General features: G+C 41.5%; 1 protein-coding gene across 3 annotated transcripts in view; it reads right to left on the bottom strand.

The window, feature by feature from the left end:
• METTL24 (methyltransferase like 24) overlaps positions 1-24,495 on the bottom strand; it is a gene marked incomplete at its 5' end in the record, with an annotated part of 90,045 nt that overhangs the window by 48,796 nt on the left and 16,754 nt on the right. For all 3 annotated transcript variants that reach the window (XM_081044570.1, XM_081044572.1, XM_081044571.1), the window contains one exon: positions 5,871-5,969. In XM_081044570.1, coding sequence (XP_080900696.1) covers positions 5,871-5,969 — 99 coding nt within the window. The remainder of the gene's footprint in view (positions 1-5,870; positions 5,970-24,495) is intronic.

Below are 24,495 nucleotides of genomic sequence, written 5' to 3'. Positions count from 1 at the left end.
AATTTCTGACTTGTGTTTGAGGCTGACACAGTGTGCACGGCTGAAGCTGTTGGAACCAAAGAAAACAAGACTGTGGCCGAGGGATTAACTTGACTGAGCAAGAGTCTTTCCCCCTAATCCCTCAAAACTCTCATAGGCGTCATGCTGCTCCACAAATCCTGCAGCAGCTCTTGTCACAGCACAGACAGCAGTCCACTCCAGAGGCAAAGCATGTTTTGAGGTTCATTGTTTTAATTCATCTGGAAATATAACATCAAACAATTTTCTTCTTAAGAAGAAATACTAAGCTTGCTGATTTTCTAAAATTTTAATCTGAAAGGAGTATGTATATGGCACCCATTCAACTAATACAGCGTCTCCCTTCCTCTCGCTGTAATCTGGGGCTGGCCTGGCAAAATCACCCTGGCATCTCATCAGTGACTATGAGAGAGTCTTCTGCTAGGATTTGGACATTTTAGAGGGAAGTTTAAAAAGTGAAGCCCTATATATTTATATTCTTTTCTCTCAACCCAGTAACTCAGCTGACAACCACTGTTTACAGGGGGAAAAAAATCATAATAATAAATGGGATTGAATCTTCTCCCAAGCAACTAGTACAGAATACATTAACTGGGTGTGTCAATATATTAATTTGTATAATGCATTCCTATTATTCTCCACAGATAAATGTAAATTGTGCCTCTGCCTGCCCACCTCCTAGTCCCCACCCACCCACCCAAGGGAGAAGTTGCTAATCTAATTAGTCAGAGCTCAGTGTGTTCATTGGGCCTGTTTTTACTAGTGGGCAAGTTACTGTGCCTTAAACACCAGCACCTGCATTGGTGCTGGCTCCATACCCTGCCTCCTGAAGACAATTAGGCCAGGGCAGATCTGTGGGCCCCCAAAGCATGCCTGGAGCTCAAAGCGGAGCCATTTGCTCTAGCTTCCTGGGGTATTTTTATTAAAGGGGCATGAGGACGCCCATGTGCTACTGTTCTTCGTGTGTACCTCTCCTTAAGAACCACCATAATGACAGAACAGGACAGGGATGTGTCATGCGGGGTGTCATGCGAGGTCTCTGGTCCTGCTCCCCGCATAAGAATACAGGATATGGCGAGACCAAAAAGGAACACGAACAAAGCCATGGGGGGTTCATACCACTATATTCTCGCTGGCGGCTGGGTTGGAGACACCGGAAACAGGATCTACACAATCTGCAACCTGCTGTCTACTTCTCTGCCAACCAACCAACCCCACTTGCTAACTGCAATCCGTGCTTGCTAGCTCAGCCACCATCTTCTTGCTAGCCCCCATTTTCTGCTAGCGTAGCCACGGCAGTTATATTAGTGGCCAATGGCTCACTGGTTACAGCTGACGGCCAAATAGCCACAGCTGATAGCCATCCAATCACAGTCGATGGCCATTTACTACCCCAGTGAGCACCTTCCCACGTGAGGGCGAGAGCCTGGAAACTCCGCTCCTGGCTCTGTTCCCCCAGGCGTTCACAGGTTCTTATTCAGAATACCCTCCTAACACCATGGAAACCTAACTCTGGTCTCTCCCACGATATTTCTCAAGGTGTGGTCCACCTACATTCTCATGGACCTGGGAGGTACTTAAAAATGCAGATTCCCACTCCAGATCTGTAAAATCAGAATCTTGAGCTGACACTTGGGTACATGCATTTTAAAAAGCTCACCCACATCATTCTTATGCAGTGGTCCCATGAGCTTCCTGTAAAGTTCCACTGGGATGTTCAGCCTGGCCTCCCCTGTGCCTTAGCAAACGAAGGGAAGAGGCTACTTTGGGACAGAGCGTTAAGTTGAAAACAGCAGCCCCTCCAACACCACCCCTAATAAAGCCAGAGAGGTGGCACTGACAATTAGCTAGAGGCCTCCAAGAGTCAGGTAGGTATTAAGGGTCAAGATTCAGAGCTTTGTGAGGTTCAGTTGCTCCTCCTTTGCCAACGTTGGGGAGTAGGGTATTATGCTATTAAAAACGATACTTGAAGCATTTTCTCTTCTTCCACAGACTTCATCTTGCACAGATATATCCCTATTGGAAAGGCATTCTTTCCATTTAATCTCTCTGCTAATATTCCCCCTTTCTTCTCCTAGTTCAAAAATAGGACACAGGTTTTCCATTTTAACCATTTATTAACTATCTTGTTGATAGACATTAATTTTTGAAAACAAAACTAAGACTTAGTACTCAGTAAAATTCAGCTCCTAAAAATTAATTAAATATCGATTTTTCAAACTTTCTTGTTAAGATTTATGGCCAGTGCTTCAATAAACCCTTTTGCAAGCAAAATAGGTGAGGGTAGTAACTCCTAGCTAAGCTTTAACTCCAGTAATTGTTTTTTCTGTCTCTCTTCTAATTCCCCTTGTAATTTTAGTCATATAAAAGCAAATTAATCCTAGACAAAGGAAAATAGACTTCAAGAAAAAAGTGCTTTCTAAAATGTTTTTTAGTTATTTAACTTAAAGGGATCTAATTTATTTTTATTTCATTTTGTATCTCAGAAGTTTAAATAGCATTTCTGCCAACCAATACATAGAACCTGGCAAAAGGGAGCCCTTAAAATTTGGGGACTTCTGGGCAAGAATCACTTCAATGATCAACTGTATATTCCTATTATACCACTATTTTGAAAGGTTAAATTTCAAGGAAGGAGTTGTGTTTGCTGCTTTTATCCCAATTTGTGTGTGTGTGTGTGTGTGTGTGCGTGTGTGTAACATTAAATATAACAAATACTATTGTTATAAAGTTTTAAAGTTTGCATTTCCAAAGCCCAGGTTCTTATGTTATTCTCAAAAATAGACAGATGAGTAGATGATTAGATAGATAGATTATAGATTTTAAAACATATTTCAAATTTCTTTTTTAAAACAGCAACTGTTGCTTACATTAATTTTGCACTGCAAGGCACGCTTCCTGGAGGCATATGGTTTGGGGGTTGCCACAAAAAGCTAGATCTGGAGACTTCCCTTAGAACAGAGCACTGTGTTTATGATTTAACCATTAGTTAGCAGCAGTGTATCATCAACCCCAGGACTCAGAGATGTAATCAGGGTCTTTCACAGTACAAAGCAATACCTAATTAAATTGAGCTCGATTTGCTGCACACTCTACCCAAACCCCATATTGTCGTATATGGTGTTTCATTAACAAGGCAGGGCACCAATCATGCCTTCAGGGTCACCACAGTGCACAAGTCCAGGGGTACCATCCCCATTGCAGCCTAAGGCCACACTGTCCCATGCTCTGTGCTTCTGTTCCTGAGTTCCCTTGGCCTGGGGGATCTTCCCCACCCATCTGTCCACCCTGCTGGAGAACACACAACGCGCTTGCACCCTAGCTGTGTGCCCGTGTGAGTGGGTATTTCATGCAGGTTTGGTATCCCAACCAGTGTCCAGCGCAGTGCCAGCAACAAAACAGGTGCTGAACAGGCACCTGGTGAATCGAGGAAAGAATAAATCAATGATGAACAGAACAAAGGCTGGGTCTTGCTGTACAGGTTGGAAGACAGATTTGAGGGAAATGTATATTTTTTAATATATATACATATATAAATATATGTATATATATATATAAACTTTGAAAAGCAGCATAAGAGGACAGGGGTGGATTTTGCTTTAGTACCTTCAGAGGTTTAATTTATTTTTCCTTGCTCATTATGACTCACTACTGCTAACTGAAAATTTTAGGTAATAGTGACTCTAATATTCTGCCAGTTTTGTAAATTTTCATTTTCAAAATGCGTTCTAAATGAAGCATAAGCCCAAAAGCAGCCAAAAAAAGCTCTGCGTTACATAGAGGGGGGGAGGCAGAACTGGTTAGTGAAAGATTCTGATTAAGAACAAGTTAGTGTCATCTCTGATGAGCTCCCACCTGCTGGCCTTCCAGTGACCCGGAAGTACATAAAAGCACAGGACTTAACCTAGGCAAAATGACACCTGATTGAAAAACCATTGTGAACTCTATCTCATTCTTTCTGGAGGACAAAAATCCTCTCAATGAGCTTCATCAACCAAATCTCTATTATTGTACTCATCAAGCTCAATAATCATTGTATGTCCATTTCTCTGCCTTCACAACTAGTTTATTAGCCTCTTGAGGGCAGACTATATATATCCCCAGGTGCTCAGTAGGTGTTCAAACACAGCAGGTGCTCAAAAATACTTGGTTAATAACAATCCTATACTACTCTCAGCACAGTAAGAGGTCACAGAACTGGGAGGGACCTTGGAAATAATTTAATACTCTTTAAGATCAGAACAGTGAAAGACAGAGAAGCAAAATAAATATTGCCCAGGGTCACAACATCAGAGCACATCGTAGGATGCTATTCTTATTTCCTATTTATTTATTTTTAATTTTTTTTTTTAAATAATTTTTCTCCTCAACCCATATAACTCATGGGAAAGATGCAAAAGGGGCTTGAAATGACACTTTCATGCCTCAGGAGCTTCTTCTAAGTAAATACGTGTTTTAGAAGTTACAAAACACTAACCCGCAATACATATAAAATGGAATTTGGACGCTGTCATTTGGTCAATTTATTTTGGAGGGTGGAGCACGTTGTTCTCAAATTCAACTCACAGATCAAACATCTCTCATTTTCTCTGAGACCTTCAGGGGCTTCTTAAACTCATAGCTAAGAGGTCCAGCATCTTATTCTTCAGGTAAAACTAAACTATAACATTACAATTTCAGTATCTTAATTAAGTCTGTGGAAGTCCACCAAATTAATTTGCAGCAGCAAAATAAGATAAAAATTACGTAAAGAACAGGGACCAATTTACCATCCCATTACTCAAGATTAATTCAACAAGCTTTTACTCCTATGTCTAGGTGACAAATATTAAAATCCCTGATTGACTCCATCGCATGAGAAATGGGACTTTCTTTTACCTCTAAATTAGCCTACTGAAGATCTAGAAATACGGTCCCTCCCATGGATGAAAAAGGGGCTTTGCCGCCAGTAAGCTTTGGGAAGGAGGAGCAGGATGCCAAGAGCAAGTGACTTGAAGGGACATCGAAAGAACAAGGGTCCCTAGTGCCACACCAGCTCAACAGTGCATTTTCCTGAGAGGGTGTCTGGTCCTCACAGGCAGTCTGAGTTGCTAATTTACTGGCACCTCTCATCTCAGGGCAAAGTTTCCCTCCGGCCTTGATTTTTTCTTATGTCTCTCTCTCTCCCCGGGATCAGTCTACTTGAGAATGGAACCTCCTGATTAATGTGTCAAGAGCTACAGACTCTCCTTAATGGATGGTCTCTCTGCCTCCTCGGGGCACTGACTCAGCCAGCGGAGCTGGGCAGGAGCTGCCACAATGTGTTAAGTCTCTAGCACAGGCGAGTGCTCAGTCATGATTTCAAGGGCCCTAAAGAATAGAAAGCCTCTGGATTCACGAGCTTCTCCTCAGACTGTCTGCAAAGTGTCCTCTGCTCGCTAGCCTAGTGCAGACCTGTCTGCCAAGCATCTGTGGCTGAAAAAGCAAAAAGGCCCATTCCTCCAGATACAAAATGAAGCTTGATGAAGATTCTGTTTTGTGACACACTTGACTGCCTACTCACGGGCACGAATCTGCCGCTTCAAATGCAATTTTCTAAAGTGGCTCCTTAAAACACATAGGGATGAATCGTTACAACATTTCAGGATCACGATAGTCCTGGAATGAAGAGGATGCTGAAGCCAATGGAAAGCATCTTGTCTGCCTCTAAGTGAGGGGATAAATTTAAGCAGCAATGCCTCAGAACCCATGTTTTTATCAAGTCCCTATTAGCAGTTGCTAAGAACCACCCCCTCATTGAAGAATCCTTCTCTAAAAAGGGCAATCAGCATCTTTTACATCATGTCCAAACCCACTTGCGCATGAAACACAACCTGGGTGGTGCTGATGTATCTCAGGAACCTCAAGGCTTCCTCATCCAGGGACTGCGTAGGGCCTGCCCAAGGCTGGAGGTCGATGTGCCACCGGGGACCCTGCGCAAGAGAGAAAACATAGGTTGGTGTGTAAGGGATGAGGAGTCTGAGGGTGGGGGTTGGAAAAGACATAAAGTATCAGACAGGAAACAAGGCTGCTCTAGCTGCCTGCAAAACAAACACATTTGCACACAGGAGGCAGGGAGCTGGTTTGGAGCTGCTGTCATTAATGCCACATCAGTCACAGAGAGACAAACGAGGCCTGAGAAAGCCCAGCTACCAGGTTAAGCAGGAGATTGCAGAGGTCCCGGGGGACATCTGACTTTTCTGATCAAAGGCAAACTCCACTTGACCTCATCCGGCTCTCTCAGCTGCAGGTTTGTATTACACAGTGCTAGTCCCCATTCAAAAGAAATACTCCCCTATTTACTGTGGTTTCCAAAGCTTCCTTCATGCTTCAGAAATATGTGCCTCCCTAAGAGCTACCGCGTTTCCCTGAAAGTAAGACCTAATCAGAAAATAAGTCCTAGCATGATTTTTCAGGATGATATCCCCTGAACATAACCCCTAATGCATCTTTTGGAGCAAAAATTAATATAAAACCCAGTCTTATTTTCGGGGAATCATGGTAGTTTTGTTGTTTCACCACCGTAATGCCTAAAATCCTTAGGGCACATGGTCACATTGCCCAGCCCAGAGATAGATGGGACAGCAAGGCGGCCCAGTGGCACCACCCAGTGGTCCAGATCCCCCAGCTTCTGGGACTTTGCACTTGTAGTCGAGGACCCTGTCACCACGAGGGTTGGCAAGGGTGGCCTTTTAGCACTGTGAGGCAACCCCTATCTTTCAGCAGAGGGCATGAGGAGCTTCCATAAACACAGTAGCTAGAAATGAACCCTAAAGCCCCTTTGTAGTTAGGCTGGTGGGGTGCATGAAGGATTAGAAGGCAGTGGTCTGGAAGAAACAAAAATGGGGACCTTTCCAGTCAAAAGGAAACAGTAGTCATGAAGTGACTTGCTAGGACTCAAAGTTCTCTACCTATGGTTCTTACCACCTGGAATCTTCCTGGAAGCTGAATGTAATTCTAAGGGGAGAATACAGCTCATGGCCTAGGGTGGGAAAGGGCTCAGCTGCTGGCAGGGTAAATGTCTAATGTCAGGAAAGATTTTGGGTATTGTGGCACAGGGATTTCTGCAGGATGCTTGGGATTGTTCCCTAAACTCCTTTGTATGGTGAGGAAGGGGACAGAGGAGTGTTCTGAGGACAAAATAAATGGACCATTCATGTGTATACACTGTTCTTCAGGTAGGTATTGTTACAATCTGAATGACTGTGTCCAATCAAATTCATGTCTTGAAGCCCTAACGCCCAATGTGATATTAGGAGGTGGGACCTCTGGGAGGTGCTTAGGTCATGAGGATGCAGCCCTCGTGAATGGGATTAATCCTCTTATAAAAGAGAGCCCACAAAGCTCCTTAGTCCCTTCCACCAAGTGAGGACACAGCCAAAAGTAGGCCATCCACAACCCAGCATAGGGCCTTCACCAGAACCCTACCATCCTGGCACCCTCATCTTGGATTTCCAGCCTCCAGAACTGTGAGCAATAAATGTCTGCTGTTTATAACCATCCAGTCTGTGGTATTTTGTTATGGCAGACCAAACAGGCGTTATGGCAGGAACTGTCACCCACAAAAGAAACATCTAAACAGTCTAGCCCTGAGATGCTTTAGTACAAGGGTGGTTTGTTGCTCCTAGATGGAGTGGCCTAGGTAACTTGAGGTTAAACTGAAAGCAAGGAGGAGTGGGGTGGGAAGAGAGCAAGCAAGTTAGTCCGTGTAAAGCCAGGAGTGTGGGCTTGGGGAAAAAGTAAGGATCTGAGATCAACGCAAACACTTTGTAAGTGACAGAGTTGTTCCATGGTAGGCATTATTAACTCATGGCACAGAGTCCCCCGGTATTAGCGTCTAGACAGTTCTGTTCCTTGTCATGGCTGAGTGCCCTGCAGTCCCTCCATATTAAAGAACCCTCACTGATTTTCCACAGGTTGCCTCTTTCTCAGCAATCCTTCCGGTGGGCCCAGTTTCATGAGTGTGCAACTAGTCCAGTCTTAGAAGGGCTTGTGATTGTCTCAATGCTCTGCTGACACGGTCTTGAAATTCTTCATACATTTTGAACAAGGTGCCTCACATTTTCATTTTGCACTGGGCCCTGCAAATTATGTAGTCAGTCTGCTCTGAGGGGTACCTTTTCTGGGAAAACAGCCTTTTCTTATAGCTGTTCTTGTTCTATGAAGGTTGAACAGTCAAAAGGAGTCGGAGGACATTAGCTTATATATCTTCCCAGTTAATGTCTTCCACCCCCCTATTTCTTTTTACTTCTCTGAATTAGACGTTGATTTTCATTTGGCCAAACAATATTTATGGAGCACCAGCCACTCTGTGCTAGGCACTGGCCAACACAAATATGGATAAAACCTGGGCTCTCCCAAGAGGCACTCACAGCCTGATGGGGGAGATGAAAACGTACAAAATAACTTTGTTAGGGAAATGCTGAAATATTAGGGAGAGCCTTTTTTTTCAGGAAACTATTTAATTATGAAATCATAAATGATAAGCACATTTCAATACAAACACCTCCTAGTTTTGCTTAGTCACATTATTTTTGCATCAAATGACATAGAGTGCTTTCTTAGATTGCCACTGCTGTCAACATAGCAATGCAATGCTTCATGCAATCCAGTCTAGGTCTGGTGTTCATAGCTTCCCATGTCATTGTTGTGGGACTACTCACAAGTGCCCCAGCCAGGAGCCTCTTGACGACAATGATAAAGTTCTCCTGTTATGGTTTTCCTCTAAATCACAGGTCAGTAAACATTTTTCTGTGATGGGTCAAATAGCAAATGTTTCAGGCTTTGCAGGCCATACAGTTTCTTTTGCAACTCCTCACCTCGGGTTGTGACTCAAAAGCAGCCACAGACAGCAAGTACACAAGTGGTCATGGCTGTACTCGTATTCCAATAAACTCCACTTACAAAAACAGGCGGCTGGCTGAACTTGGCCTGCGAGGCTATAGCTGGCTGACCCTTGCTCTATTTGATTCTACATTGAAGGTGGACCAGCCTAGAAGAGAGTGTTTACTTAAAATAGTGCAAAATGACAGATTATGATATCTACATTATAACCAACTTTGTCATCTGGGTGACTTGGGCAATACCAGTCAGGGTTCCGGCAGAAAATGGTGGGCTCCTTCCCAGTCGCTAATCTGAGAAGAATTGAACAGACTATTTACAAAGGTGCGGGCAGGGTTTAAGGCAACCAATAAGGAACAATGCAATGCCTGTGGCTGGTAGCACCAAAGAGCACTTATAAACTGTAAGCTTGAAGGAGCAGGTAGAAGAAATTTGGGGGACCCGGAGAGAAAAACTGCATGCAGAAGGCCTTTACTAGAGGAACATGACCAATCCTATCCCATCCAGTCCTTTTTCATAGCCACTCTAACTGTCAACCCCAACAGGAAGGCAGAGAAAAGGGAGGTGTGGTTGGCCTACACAGGACAGTCTCCTGGGGTACAGAGCAGAAGAAGGGTGGGGAGTGATTCTCTTGGGGCAAATAGACGTTCCCTGCATGGCACCCTCTGGCGAATCAATGTGGTGAAACGATAGGATGGTCTCAAGGACCACAAACAGTATATGCTTCTTGCAATCTGGTATTTCTCATTTCCAACTGAGTGTTGAGCATGACACTGGAACACTGAAAAATATGAAATGAGGGGTCTCAGGTGGGGGTATAATAGAAACACACAGCAAAGAGGTGGCCTCCGAAGTGCTCTGGCTTACTGCTTTGGTTGAGCTGTTTAAAAAACATTTCACATACAGCAGTGCTCTTTCTTCTTGGAATCAGTGTGACAGTAATTTGTGATCATTTCCCCCAAGGAAACCACTAGCTTTTATCATCTCTTTCAATTATCATTTGTCTTAATTCTGTAGTGCATACATCAATATTTGTCCTTCCAAAAATTCCACAAACAGAATTCTCTGAACCCCCTAAAACACCAATGGCCGGTGTTTAATTGAACAAGGCAAAAAAAAAACCAATACAAAAGAAAAACAAAAACCCTTTTCCTTTAAAAAAAAAATTATCATGATTTTATCCCAAACAACTTCCTTAACTCCCGGGTACAGTATCATCCATGTGCTCCAAATATCAAGTGGCCAGAACGACGCTAACCCTCACTCCTGGGGGTGGAAACATGGATTCCTAGTCCTATCTGTGTCCTCACTTCCTCTCCAGGCAGTAAAGGAGCAGCTTAAGCAGAAGGTGGTTGAAGGTACTGGTTTGTCTGTCCCAGCAGGCTTGAGCTCAAATGTCAAAGGGAGTATACACTATGAGACAATGAGTTGCCACGGAGAAGGGGCGTGTTCCTAAGCCCCTGCTGGAATGGGGACTTTGGGGGGGGGGGGAGGCTCTACTCCTTTGCAATCTGTGGTCTGCCCACTAAACCACCAGGCCACTCATACAAAGCATCCCCTCCCCCAGCACAGCCCAGCATCTCAGAGAAGGCAGAGCCCTGATTTCTGAGGAAAGGAAGTAGCCCCCCTTTTGTTTGTGAAGGTTTTATCTGGTACTTTCTCCAGGAAATGGACATTGAAAAGTGAGCTGGCTTCTTCTAATGAGGAACAAATGTTTTGATTACATAGAAAAAATTTCCAAAAATTAAAATTAAGAACAGCAAGATTCTATACACAACAAATTCATGTTGTTCAAGGGTTATTTTACAGACATCTAGGTGAAAAGTGATCACTGATACAGTACAAGCCAGTGTACAAAGATAATGGATTTGGCTCAAAAAGAATGCAACAAGCATAGCCATGAGGCTTTCTGATATTTTTATAATTTATGATTTCAGCATTAAATGTGTTTCTTGAAAAAAGAAAATGGTTCTTTCAAGCCAAAGACACTGAATTCCAAGATTTTACTATTAAAAGATAAAGCATTCTCTTAAAATACTCTTTTGCCTATCAACCTATACTTATGTACATAATAGAAATTTATTAATTCAAGACCATAAACCCCAAACAAAACTGGTTGCATCAAAAAAAAATTTATAGAGAAGAGCAGACCCACCCATGACCTAGAAAAGAGCCAGCCATCGATACTGCCTTGTGTGAGAGCTTGCTTTGTCTTGAAATTTGAAGTAACTACTTCCTTCTTCACAGGCAGTTTCTCCCACACACTGGAATGACCTCGTGAAACCCACGCAGAAATTGTCAAACTAAAAACAGTACCGCCATCAGTTGTACAAGCAAATTTTGTATAAGTATTTTTTTACGTTTTTTTGGCATATAAAACAAATATTAAATAAGCTAAAAGGAGGCTTCTAATCGTTCATTCCTCTGCTTTTCAATGCCACAGTTCTTTAAGGACAAAATTGTGTAATACATGATTTAAATGATCAGTTTCTTTACTGTGATGTATAATTGGTAGAGTGTTTGGGATATTTTTATGAAGTTTCAATAGTCCCAAATGCACATTCCCACAGCTAGTAAGGTCCTGAAAGGTGCGAGAAACAACAATTTCTGTTGGGAGAAATGGCCAATAATCAATTCTGCATTATGCTTGTGCCCCCTGGAAAAAGGTTGTGAGTTTTTGACTCAGACTAAACAATACACTGAGTATGTGTTGATGTGTTGATGTTGGGTAAGACTAAGCTTTCTGGGAGAAACAAATCCCACACAAGCAAAATATATTTATTTAGCAATTTTGTGCTAATTAAGAGCATCTGTTAGTGGGCTGGAAACAGTGATTGAAGGGAATTGTTTATTCCTTTTTAGAAAAAGAAGGGGATTGTGCAAGTTGTTGGGAGAAGAGGAGGCACAAAATGGTGCCTGAACAGAACAGGAATTTGGCTACCGCTGAGAGTTTGTGATCATTAACCACTACCTTTCCGGAAGGCTCTTAGATCATCGTGATTTTTAGACCTTCCCTAGAGTGTGACCAGGGCGCTGAGAGTCTCTGGGCTGGGAGCTCACACGCCTTCCCTTCGGCATTCTCATGTAGTTGGCCTTTTCCTCAGAGTCAGCCTGCTTCAAAAAGACCAGGGATCAGTTACACACTTTGGTGATGACTAACATTCAGGTACCCCATGCATCAATTTTATTTAAAAGAATCTCAGTTTCAGTTCTGGGTAAGATGGGTAAGCACATCCCCACCACCACCACCACCACCACCAACCCTTGTCTTCCACTGAATACAGCAATAAAACCTAGATGGAGGGAATGCATAGAGCAGTTATTTGAGGAATCTGAAAAGTAAATACTAGCAGGCAGATTGAGGGAAATGACTAGAATTCAAAGTACCAATGAAGTGGCAATGAGGTCACCATTGTTTTTTTTTCTGGTATTCCCCTTCCTGCCCCCCCCCCCACGCAAGGCAGATTCACACTGAGTAGGCACTGGCACTGACTGAGAGCTCCAGGAGAAGCCCTCTTGTAGGCTCAAGGAGGGAAGTGGTCCCCTAATGCTGAGACATTGGGGGAAACTCCCCCATTCCCTCACCCTTTCTTTTTCCTTTTCTCAATTCTTGCATTTCAACTCCCACTGAGGTCATGGAAGCCGCAGCAGGGGTCACAGGCACCTAAAACTCTGAGGAAAGGGAAGTTTCTTCTCCAATCTGAGGCTATGGCCCCAAGAGGGCAGGGTGAACCCCGTGAGTATTTGCTGTCTTCTCCTGAAGGTTGGCCTTGGACTTGGGCACAGTCATGGGAAGTATGCAGCAAAGCATGGGGAAACTAAAGCCCAATCTTTCTGGCCAAATGCAGGGAACTAAGTAATACTGGGAAATCATCGAGAAGGAAAACAACCCCATAAAGTGGTTTATGAAGTCCTGGGCTCATCCCATTGATCTGATCCTTGTTATCAAAGACTTTGAGAACCAAGCTGACAGACAGACCTCTGCCCTGTCCCAGACCAACCACTGAGTGGCTTGGATGTGGGACAAATCTGAAAAACACTGCAAAATCTTTTAAAACATAACTGATATTGAAATCACAATCCACACAAGCTGGCTAGAACTTGAGGCCTGAACCCAACCAGGTCAATTTCCTGTTAAAACAAATATATCAACATTATCTATAGTATATTCAAAATGTCCAGGATATAATCCAAAACTACTTGGCATACGAAGAATCAGGAAAATTCCAATTAGTATAGGGAGAATACAATCAACAAATGCCAATGCAGGTATGACACAGATGTTGGAATTATTTGACAAGAACTTAAAAGCAACTAATTTGAAAAGTACCCCAAAAAGTAAGGGCATATACTCTTGAAACCAAGGGAAAAAGAGAAAGCCTCAGCAAAGACATAGGAGGTACAAAAGGCCAAATGAACATTTTAGACCTGAAAAAAATACAATAACCAAAATAAAAATCTCAGTGAGATTGGAGACTGAAAAAAATGGCGGCGTGAGGTGAGCCTCTGTAACGCTCCCCTGGAATTTACAACGAATCGGACAACAATAACTCCACAAAGGACTCCTTGCACAGCAGACAGGCAAGACGAAGAGGCCGACTACTGAATTCACCTCCAGGTGGGTGAATCGCGCGAGCGGGGGAGGAGGGAGAGGAGAAGTGCGGAGACGGAGCCGCGAGGGCGCAGGACACAGACCTAGCTCAGTGCTCGGAGCCCTCTGCTCCCGGAACTACCGCCGCTGTGGGAGAGGGAAGGACTCGGACTGCTAGGGCTCCGCTCACGGCCCGCAGGGCTGAGAGGGCAGCATATAACACGGCTGAACCCAACGCTCGCTCACGGCAGACCTCGGAGCAAAGACTGAGGGAAGAGGGCTGAAATCGGTGGTTTAAGCCCTCACTGCCGAGCGGAGAACGGAAGCCTTAGGCACGGAGACTAGCCGCCCCCTCCCTACCCTCCCAGAGCTCGCCCCGCCCCCACCTGCCCCGTGATAGAAGCGATAAAGTAGCAGTGTCGGATCAAAGGACAGAACATTTGCTGCTCTGAGAACTGTGGACCGCAGACACAGATTCGCAGCTCAACTAGTTCCGGCAAAGGGGAGGGAGCTGTGGAAGCAGGACTGGCTGTGGTGGTGGTCGCCGCCATTGCTCTGGGCCACCTCTCACAACTCAGCCCGCCCCTGGCCCCACCTATCTGGGCGGATCCCTGCAGGAGTAAACAGAACTGCTGAAACAAACGGGCTCTGAATCTGGTGCAGAAAGAGCTTTGGAACTCCAAAAGCTCTTCGCATACCTATCAACCTGTTGCAGAAGACACTCCTGTAGATGTCTAGGAAGAGAAATAGTAAATCAGTGATTGCCATGAATAACCAAGGCAACAAGATAGCTCAGAAAGAAAGTGAAAAGTCTCCAGAAAAGGAACTTAGAGATATGGACCTTTGTGATTTAAATGACAGAGAATTCAAGATCGCAATTCTGAAAAAACTGAACGAGATGCAAGAAAACACAGAAAGGCAGTTTAATGAACTCAGAAACACAATCAAAGAACACCATGAGCATTTTACAAAAGAGATTGAAATCTTGAAAAAGAACCAAATAGAATTTCTGGAGATTAAGAACTCAATAGAAGAAATTAACAATAAAATATCCAGCTTAGGTAGTAGAGTTGACCAAATGGAGGAAAGAATCAGTGACATCGAAGATAGGAACCTGGAATTTACACAGAGGGAAGAAGAAAGAGACTTGAGACTTAAAAGAAATGAAACAACTCTACAAGAACTTTCTGACTCCATCAGAAAGAGCAATATAAGAATAATGGGCATACCAGAAGGAGAAGAAAGAGGGAAGGGAACAGAGAATATATTCAAACAAATCATCGATGAGAACTTCCCAAACTTGTGGACAGAACTGGATCCTCGAATCCAAGAAGCAAATAGAACACCTAATTACCTCAATCCCAACAGGCCTTCACCAAGGCACATTGTATTGAAGCTGTCTAAAATCAATGATAAAGAAAGAATCCTCAAGGCAGCCAGGGAAAAGAAGACGGTAACTTACAAAGGAAAGCCCATTAGATTATCATCAGATTTTTCAGCAGAAACTCTACAAGCTAGGAGGGAATGGAACCAAATATTCAAACTATTGAAAGAGAGAAATCATGAGCCAAGAATAATATATCCAGCAAAGATCTCCTTTAGATATGAAGGAGGAATAAAGACCTTTCCAGACATCCAGAAGCTGAGGGAATTTTCTAATACACGACCTGCACTACAAGAAATACTAAAGGAGGCTATTAGACCACCATCAACAGGGACAACTTGTGGCAACCGAAACATAAAAAGGGGGAGCGTAAAGGCCTGAACTGGAATATGGGAATAGAGAAAGTAAGCGGACTGAAGAAACTGGAATACTCTAAATATCAAACTTTCTTTTACATAAACTCAAGGGTAACCACTCAAAAAACATCCAAATCTGAAATATATACTGTAATAAAAGAAGAAACGGAGGAAAACATCATAGAATACTACCACACAGAAATAACAGACAACAACAAAAAGGCAAAGAAACAATGGAGACACAGCCTTACCAGAAAACTAAAGACAGAATGACAGGAAATCCTCACATATCAATAATCACCCTAAATGTAAATGGACTGAACTCACCAATAAAGAGACACAGAGTAGCAGATTGGATCAAAAAACTAAACCCAACCATATGCTGCCTACAAGAGACACATCTCAGCTACAAGGACAAGCATAGACTCAAAGTGAAAGGGTGGAAATTGACACTTCAAGCAAATGGTACCCAGAAAAAATCAGGTGTAGCCATAATGATTTCCGATGAAACAGACTTCAGGGTGAAAAAGATAACAAGAGACAAAGATGGACATTTCATAATGGTAAAGGGGACTATACAACAAGAAGACATAACAGTCATCAATATTTATGCCCCCAATCAGGGAGCACCGAAATATACCAAGCAACTACTAACAGAACTAAAGGGAGAAATTGACCAAAACACAATTATACTAGGGGACTTAAATACATCATTGACAGCTATGGATAGATCATCCAAACAGAAGATAAATAACGAAATCGCAGCCCTAAATGACACATTAGATGAATTGGACATAATTGACATATATAGAGCACTTCATCCTAAAACATCAGACTATACATTCTTTTCTAGTGTACATGGAACATTCTCAAGGATAGACCATATATTGGGACACAAAATCAGCCTCAGCAAATTTAAGAAGATTGAAATCATACCAAGCATATTCTCTGATCACAAAGCTTTGAAATTGGATATCAACTGCAAAAAGAAAGCAGGAAAAAACACAAATACATGGAGATTAAACAACATACTTTTAAAGAACGACTGGGTCAAAGAAGAAATTAGAGGAGAGCTCAAAAGATACATAGAAACAAATGACAATGAAAATACATCCTACCAAAATTTTTGGGATGCCGCGAAAGCAGTTTTAAGAGGGAAATTTATATCATTACAGGCCTATCTCAAGAAACAAGAAAAATCCCAAATAAATAACCTCATGTTACACCTTAAAAAACTGGAAAAAGAAGAACAAGCGAAACCCAAGGTCAGCAGAAGAAAGGAAATAACAAAAATCAGAGCAGAACTAAATGAAATAGAGAACAAAAAGACAATAGAAAAAATTAATGTGACAAAAAGCTGGTTCTTTGAAAAGATTAACAAAATCGACAAACCCTTGGCTAGACTCACTAAGATAAAAAGAGAGAAGACACTAATTAACAAAATCAGAAATGAAAAAGGGGAAGTTATCACGGACACCACAGAAATACAAAGGATTATCCAAGAATACTATGAAGGACTATATGCCACCAAATTTAATAACTTAGAAGAAATGGACAAGTTCTTAGAAACATATAGCCTTCCAAGGCTGAACCAAGAAGAAGTGGAAAATCTAAACAGGCCGATCACCAGTAACGAAATTGAATCAGTCATCAAAAACCTTCCCAAAAGCAAAACTCCTGGACCAGATGGCTTCACCAGTGAATTCTACCAAACCTTCAAAGAGGATCTAATACCAATCCTGCTCAAACTCTTCCAAAAAATTGAAGAAGAGTCAGTACTCCCTAACTCATTTTATGAGGCCAACATTACCCTGATACCAAAACCTGGTAAGGACAACACAAAAAAAGAAAACTACAGACCTATATCTCTGATGAATACAGATGCAAAAATCCTAAACAAAATTCTAGCAAATCGAATACAACAATGCATTAAAAAGATTATTCATCACGACCAAGTGGGGTTCATCCCCGGGGCACAAGGATGGTTCAACATTCGCAAATCCATCAATGTGATACATCACATAAACAAAATAAAGGACAAAAACCATATGATTCTATCAATTGATGCAGAAAAAGCATTTGATAAGATACAACATCCATTTATGATTAAAACACTTACTAAAATTGGTATAGAAGGAAAATACCTCAACATAATAAAGGCCATATACGACAAGCCCTCAGCTAACCTCATAATTAATGGTGAAAAGCTGAAGCCCTTTGCTCTACGTTCAGGAACACGACAAGGTTGTCCCCTATCACCTCTGCTTTTCAACATAGTGTTGGAAGTCCTCGCCAGAGCTATCAGGCAAGAGAAAGAAATAAAAGGCATCCAAATTGGGAATGAAGAAGTTAAATTGTCACTCTTTGCAGATGACATGATGCTATACATAGAAAACCCTAAAGACTCCACCAAAAAGCTATTAGAAACAATCAATGAATATAGTAAAGTTGCTGGCTACAAAATCAACGTACAAAAGTCCATTGCTTTCCTATATACCAACAATGAAATCTCAGAAAAAGAGATAGAAAAAACAATTCCTTTTGCAATTGCAGCAAAAAGAATAAAATACCTAGGAATAAACTTAACCAAGGATGTGAAGGATTTATATGCTGAAAACTATAAGACATTTTTGAAAGAAATTGAAGAAGACACAAAGAAATGGAAAGACATTCCGTGCTCATGGATTGGAAGAATCAACATCGTTAAAATGGCCATATTACCCAAAGCCATATACAGATTTAATGCAATCCCCATTAAAATCCCAATGGCATTTTTTAAAGAAATAGAACAAAAAATCATCAGATTTATTTGGAACCACAAAAGACCCCGAATAGCCAAAGCAATATTAAAAAAAAAGAACAATACTGGAGGTATCACACTCCCTGATTTTTGCTTGTACTACAGGGCTACAATAATCAAAACAGCTTGGTATTGGCGGAAAAACAGACTCATAGACCAATGGAATAGAATTGAGAACCCAGAAATAAAACCACATAAATATGGACAGATAATTTTTGACAAAGAAGCTAAAAACATACAATGGAGAAAAGACAGCCTCTTCAATAAATGGTGCTGGCAGAATTGGATAGCCACGTGCAAAAGAATGAAACTGGACTGCTATCTGTCACCATGTACCAAAATTAATTCAAAATGGATCAAAGACTTAAGCATAAGACCTGACACAATAAACTGCATTGAAGAAAACATAGGTACTAAACTTATGGACCTTGGGTTCAAAGAGCATTTTATGAATTTGACTCCAAAGGCAATGGAAGTAAAAACTAAAATAAACAAATGGGATTATATGAAACTGAAAAGCTTCTGCACAGCAAAAGAAACTATTGACAAAATAATGAGGCAACCAACTGAATGGGAGAAGATTTTCGCAAACAGTTCCTCTGATAAGGGGCTAATATCCAAAATATACAAGGAACTCATGAAACTCAACAACAAAAAAACAAACAACCCAATTGAAAAATGGACAGAGGACCTGAAGAGACATTTCTCCAAAGAGGATATACAAATGGCAAATAGACATATGAAAAAATGCTCAACATCGCTAATCATCAGAGAAATGCAAATGAAAACCACAATGAGATATCACCTCACCCCAGTCAGAATGGCTTTCATCAACAAAACAAATAGTAACAAGTGTTGGAGAGGCTGTGGAGAAAAAGGAACTCTCATACACTGTTGGTGGGAATGCAGACTGGTGCAGCCGCTATGGAAGGCAGTGTGGAGGTTCCTCAAGAAATTACGAATAGAATTACCATATGACCCAGCAATCGCTCTCCTGGGTATCTACCCCAAAAATATAAAAGCATTTCTCTACAGAGACACGTGTACTCCAATGTTCATTGCAGCTTTGTTTACGGTGGCCAAGACATGGAAACAACCAAAATGTCCTTCGATGGATGAATGGATAAAGAAGTTGTGGTACATATACACAATGGAATACTATTCGGCGTTAAGGAAAGATGATATAGGAGCATTTGTGACAACATGGATGGATCTCGAGAGAATAATGCTAAGTGAAATAAGTCAGACAGAAAAAGCAGAGAACCCTATGATTTCACTGATATGTGGTATATAAACCAAAAAGAACAAGACAAACAAATGAGAAACAAAAACTCATAGACACAGACAATAATTTAGTGGTTACCAGAGGGTAAGGGGGTGGGGGGTGGGTGATGAGGGTAAAGGGGATCAAATATATGGTGATGGAAGGAGAACTGACTCTGGGTGGTGAACACACAATGGGATTTATAGACGATGTAATACAGAATTGTACACCTGAAATCTATGTAAATTTACTAACAATTGTCACCCCAATAAAATTAATTAAAAAAAAAAAAAAAAAAAATCTCAGTGAATGGACTCAATAGCAGAATATAGATATGGCATAAGAAGTCAGTGAACTTGATGAGAGATCAATAGAAAGGATCCAATATGAACAACAGAGAAAGAAAAAAAATTATTTTAAAAAACTAAAAGAGCCTCAGGGACCATCAAGAAGTCTAACTAACATTCAGTCATTGGAATCCCAGAGGAGGAAGGGAAAGAATTCAGGGCAGAAAAAAAAAAAAAAAATGTAAAAAAATAATGGCTGAAAGATTCCCAAATTTGATAATAGATGTAAACCTGAAGTTTCAAGAAATTCAGCAAACCCCAAACAAAAATTCAAAGAAATCCACCTGTCCATATCATAGTCCAACTGCTGAAAACTAAAGACAACAACAACAAAAAAGGTGAGTCTCTATTAATCTTGAGACAGACCTGACAGTGAACCAGGGTCAAAATGAATAGGTCGGAGAAGACAGAGCCTCGCATCACATAGGGGGCTCCTTATGCCGAAGTTCCCTCCCTGGTAAGACCCAGTCCCACATCCCCAAGTCCATCTGGTAAATGTCACTGGCAGCAGACAGCGCATGCATACCGAAACCCAAATCCAGAGCAGCATTTTGACTCCTTTCCCCATCAATCTGCCGCCTCTTCATCATTAAAGTGTAGGCTGGAAGGCAAGGGACCAGAAATCAAACCAACTCTGACAAGAAAAAATGCACAATAAGTCAAGCAGTCCCTGATAACTTTTGGGAAGGAATAAAAAAGAAAAAAACACAAAGGACAAGCAGGAATAAACGCTCAGCTCTAGATTTATCTCTACGTTATCCCGGTTAAGTTGGAAAGAAAAGCCCAAAACAAATTTGAGCTGGGTTTTGTTTTAAACTGATATCTTTAAATTCAGCATGTTATTTTCTGTGTGTGTCAAAATAGTGCAAGAGAATAAAACATAGTGTATTTCAGGTTTTTATCACAGACAGTAGAAAGAGAATCCAAATTCCTGGAGTAGAGCCAGTGAAATGGAGAAGTTTGCACTTGTTTTCATGATGTGGAAACCATACAGTGTCTATGTACATCGTATGGGCTCAAATGTCAAATCAGGGATCTCACTGGGGTAACACATCACCCAGGACAAGGAGGGAGGAGTTTTAGTCATTTTACGAAAGTAAGATTATGTAAGAATGTTTGCCTAAGACAGCAAGTAGGAATTTAGAAACAGCATCATCACATTTTTAAGAACTCTCTCTCTCTCTCTCTCTCTCTCTCTCTCTCTCTCTCTCTCTCTCTCTCTCTCTCTCTCTCTCTCTCACACACACACACACACACCCTCCACATGTACTCACCTTACTCATATAAAGTACCCAGATTACCTGCAACTCAGGATCATTAACATCATCCCAACCAGCATCCCTCTGCTATGAGTTCATGGACTTACTTCACTTACTTCAGTCAGAAAACTCCAGCCAGTTAACAGCCCCTCAAACATTTCCCAGTTCCCAAAACATTAGCCTCTCAGGATGGAAGGTCTGCAGCACTTCTAGAAACCCATTTCAAGGATCCTTGGATCCTGATAGCTGCCAAAGCCACAGAAGTCTTGGAGTTAGCAGAGGGCAGGGAGAATAGACAAACCACCAGGAAGGAGGGAGAGGAATGGAGATGGGAAAGGGGGGCGATGAGAGGAAAGAGGGTTGCTTCCCCAACATCTGCACAGCAATCTACACCCTCCCCACAAGTTCACCTGGACCTCAGGGTTGTCCGTAAGAGGAACCCAGGACCTCTCTGGTGGCTCTCAGTCCACATTAGTCTCCACAGCACAAGTCTCCCCAAGGGTTCCCTCACTGTGATCCAGTCACATCCAAGCAGAGGCCCTTCATGGGGCTCTCAGCCTTAGAGTCTCTAAGAGCTTCCGTGGAGCAGAACGTGTGTCCATGGTAAAGCTCAGTGCTGCGGAGCAGTTTTACAGGGAAATACTTCAGTTCCAGAAACACTTGCACACAAGTATGTATGTATACATGTGTGTGTGCGTGTGTGTTTTAGTTTTAAGTCTGCGTTCATTCATTATTAATAACTTTTGTCATTTTCATATCATTCATGTTTCAGACCATCCATATTGCTACTCTCGGGCCCTTTGATTTGGTAGTTTGACTGAATCCTACTGACAATTAGAGATAAGACTGGTTCTGGCACATTCCTCGCCTAATTCTGTATTTATAGAACACTTTTCTGTCTGAATGCACTGTAAGTTATAGTACCTGACAAGTAGAAGCAGCCAGTAAGTGTTTCTTTTTCATCTGTGGGAAGCTGCCAGCAGTGTGAAACAAGGCAGAGAGAGCTGGCTGGACAAGGCTGAAACCAAAAGCACTTAAAGCCTCAAACCTAAATGGAAGGAAAGATCTACAGTCTTTATCACTAAGTGGTCCCTTTCAGGAACATGAAGAATTGTTGAAGGAAGCAGACCTTTTTGGAGGACAATTATTATCGGGTTTGCTGCCGTGTAACTCTTTTGACTCAAGAGGTTTTTGGTCAATGAGAGTCTTCAAGGTTAGAAGTGAAGCTGCCCAAGTGGCAGCTGACATTGGCCCTGTCCCCTTTCCCCATTTTTGACATGAAATAAGAGTAAAGGGGATACATTGTGAAAATAAACACAGCAGATCTAAACTGATGAAAATTTTGACCGTATTTCTTAATTGTATGAGAAAGCAGGACTAACATTCCTTGCCCTAAAGAAAAACAAACTTCCTTCCATGTGGAACAACTTAAAAAAACAAACAGATTATAAAATCCAAAAGACAAACTACTTCTAGCTTTAAATTTTACTTGTTTGGTACTTGTAGACAATCACTGTGTTCAAGGAGACTTTAAGGATAATCTAGACAGACTCCTTTATAATGAAAGAAAATGAAGCACAGAGAGCTGAAATGACACACCAAAGTCACACAAGTAGGAGGAGGCAGGGACGTGACTCAGACCCTGAGCTGTAGGCTGCTAGTCCCACACTTGCTCTGTGACCCCAGGCCGCCTCCACCCCAGAGCTCAGAGTTTTATCCTCCCCATACTTAGTATTCCTGTGAATATAGACATTACATGCCCAAGGGCAACCTCAGAAGTGATTCCCAGGTAAAAACCACAACTGCTGTCTTGCATTGACACATTCATCCATGCAATAGGTAACAAACACGTTTATGAAAGTCTTTATATATAAAGAGGTGGAATACACTGAAAAGTTCACGAGTGGCTCTGAAAATGTCATGGATGATGACTCCTCAGTGAGTCAAAGAAGGAGGATTAGAATGTGTCAAGAGAAAGGATTCAGGCCTATCTGATAAATGGCAATGGTATATCTCAGTTGAGGCGGAGTCAGCCTGAGTCCCATGACAGCAAGAAGCTGAGATCTTGCCTCTCACCCACACCCACCCAGACTGGACATGTAGCATAAGCAAGAAGTAAAGTCTGTTATTTTAATCCACTGAAATTTTGAGGATGTTTGTAACTGCCACCTAGTTTTTCCAGACTGATACAGGCACCTAAAAGGCACTGAGTAAAAGATGGTTCTCATTATTATGAACACATCCCCACAGAACCTTCGCCATGCCACACCATCAGAGATTGAATGGCAGGCTAAAACAAATCATTGGTCTTATGGAGATTCTCAGAGAGGAAAAGCAAAGAGGTGTAACCAAAGACAATTCATTGCCAAGACCAAAGGAGAGAAGTTAGGAAGTGCTCAGCTAAAGACCATAAGGACATTCTGATGACAAAACAAATCCTACTCTCAGGTCTGCTTCCTAAGTGAGTCCTGCCCCTAACATACCTGGCCAGGCCTTTTTCCTCCTATGCAGAATTTTCTCCCTTATTCACTAGTCAGTTAAAGAGTCCAGTTTTAGTCCCATGTATTTCTCCCAAATTTGCTAATCGCTCAAGCCTCTACTGTGCACAAAATAAACTGTGCAAAGCAGGTGCTTCAGCAATTATTGCTGTACTTCTCATTTTATACGTAATCAACTGTTTGGTAAAATCTGTTTCGAATGCGTCAATAATGGTTCTTTAACCAGACTGTCAGCCTTGTGAGGACACCATATGCTTTACTACTTTTAAAGTCCCCCACAGAAATGACTCCAAGAGACATTTTTACATTGATTTAAATGCCAAGGAGGAAAGACCATGATATAATTCTTGGGAATGAGGACAATTTTGTTACTATCCTGAAAGAAAGTAGAGAAATTTACTAGCTGGGTTTTATGGTAATACCCTAATCTAGCTAAATATAAGTACTCTTTATTTAGGTAAAAATAAATGATTATAAATCCTAAAATGTCTTTGACCCAGCTTTGTTCCACTTAATATAAAACCAGAGACGACAAGTAGTTTGGTAGGAGCCCTGAGAGAAATTGTAAGAAAGCACTATTGAGACTTTCACACATTTCATTAAAAATTAACATTTGACAAATTAAAAAGTTAACAAATATTTACACACTAGTTATAAAATTGAAGCTAAATTTGTTCAACGTCTACACCTTGAAGTCGTAAAGTTAGGTTTTACTCAAATCCATTTGTTAAGAAGAGCACAGACCTTTTCTATAGTAATACCGAGAGTTTGTTTTCATAATTCCAAAGACTGCTAGCATATAACTTTGAAACTATAAATATTTGTTACCATAAATTTTATTTATTAAATGCAGAAAAATTAATTGTTCAAGTTAAGGTGAAAACTATGTTTGCCAAGGGAAGTTGATCCCACAAAGTCTTGGAGACACAGACCTTCTGGCCATAACTGCTCTGATCTAGTTCTAGTCATCCAATCCGTACAACACAGTGCAGATTCTCTTCAAGGTAAGTAATGCAGTCCTCCTTGGAGAAATTTACTTTACAAGTAAAATTAAGTAACTCCAACATACTTTCAAACATGGTACACTATTTTTAGTTTCTTGAATATCTATTATAGTAG

The sequence above is a fragment of the Rhinolophus hipposideros genome (assembly GCF_964194185.1).
Source record: "Rhinolophus hipposideros genome assembly, chromosome: 3".
NCBI classification, from domain to species: Eukaryota; Metazoa; Chordata; class Mammalia; order Chiroptera; family Rhinolophidae; genus Rhinolophus; species Rhinolophus hipposideros.
Note: the sequence above shows the minus strand (reverse complement) of the source record. Positions and strands in the feature narration are given on the sequence as shown.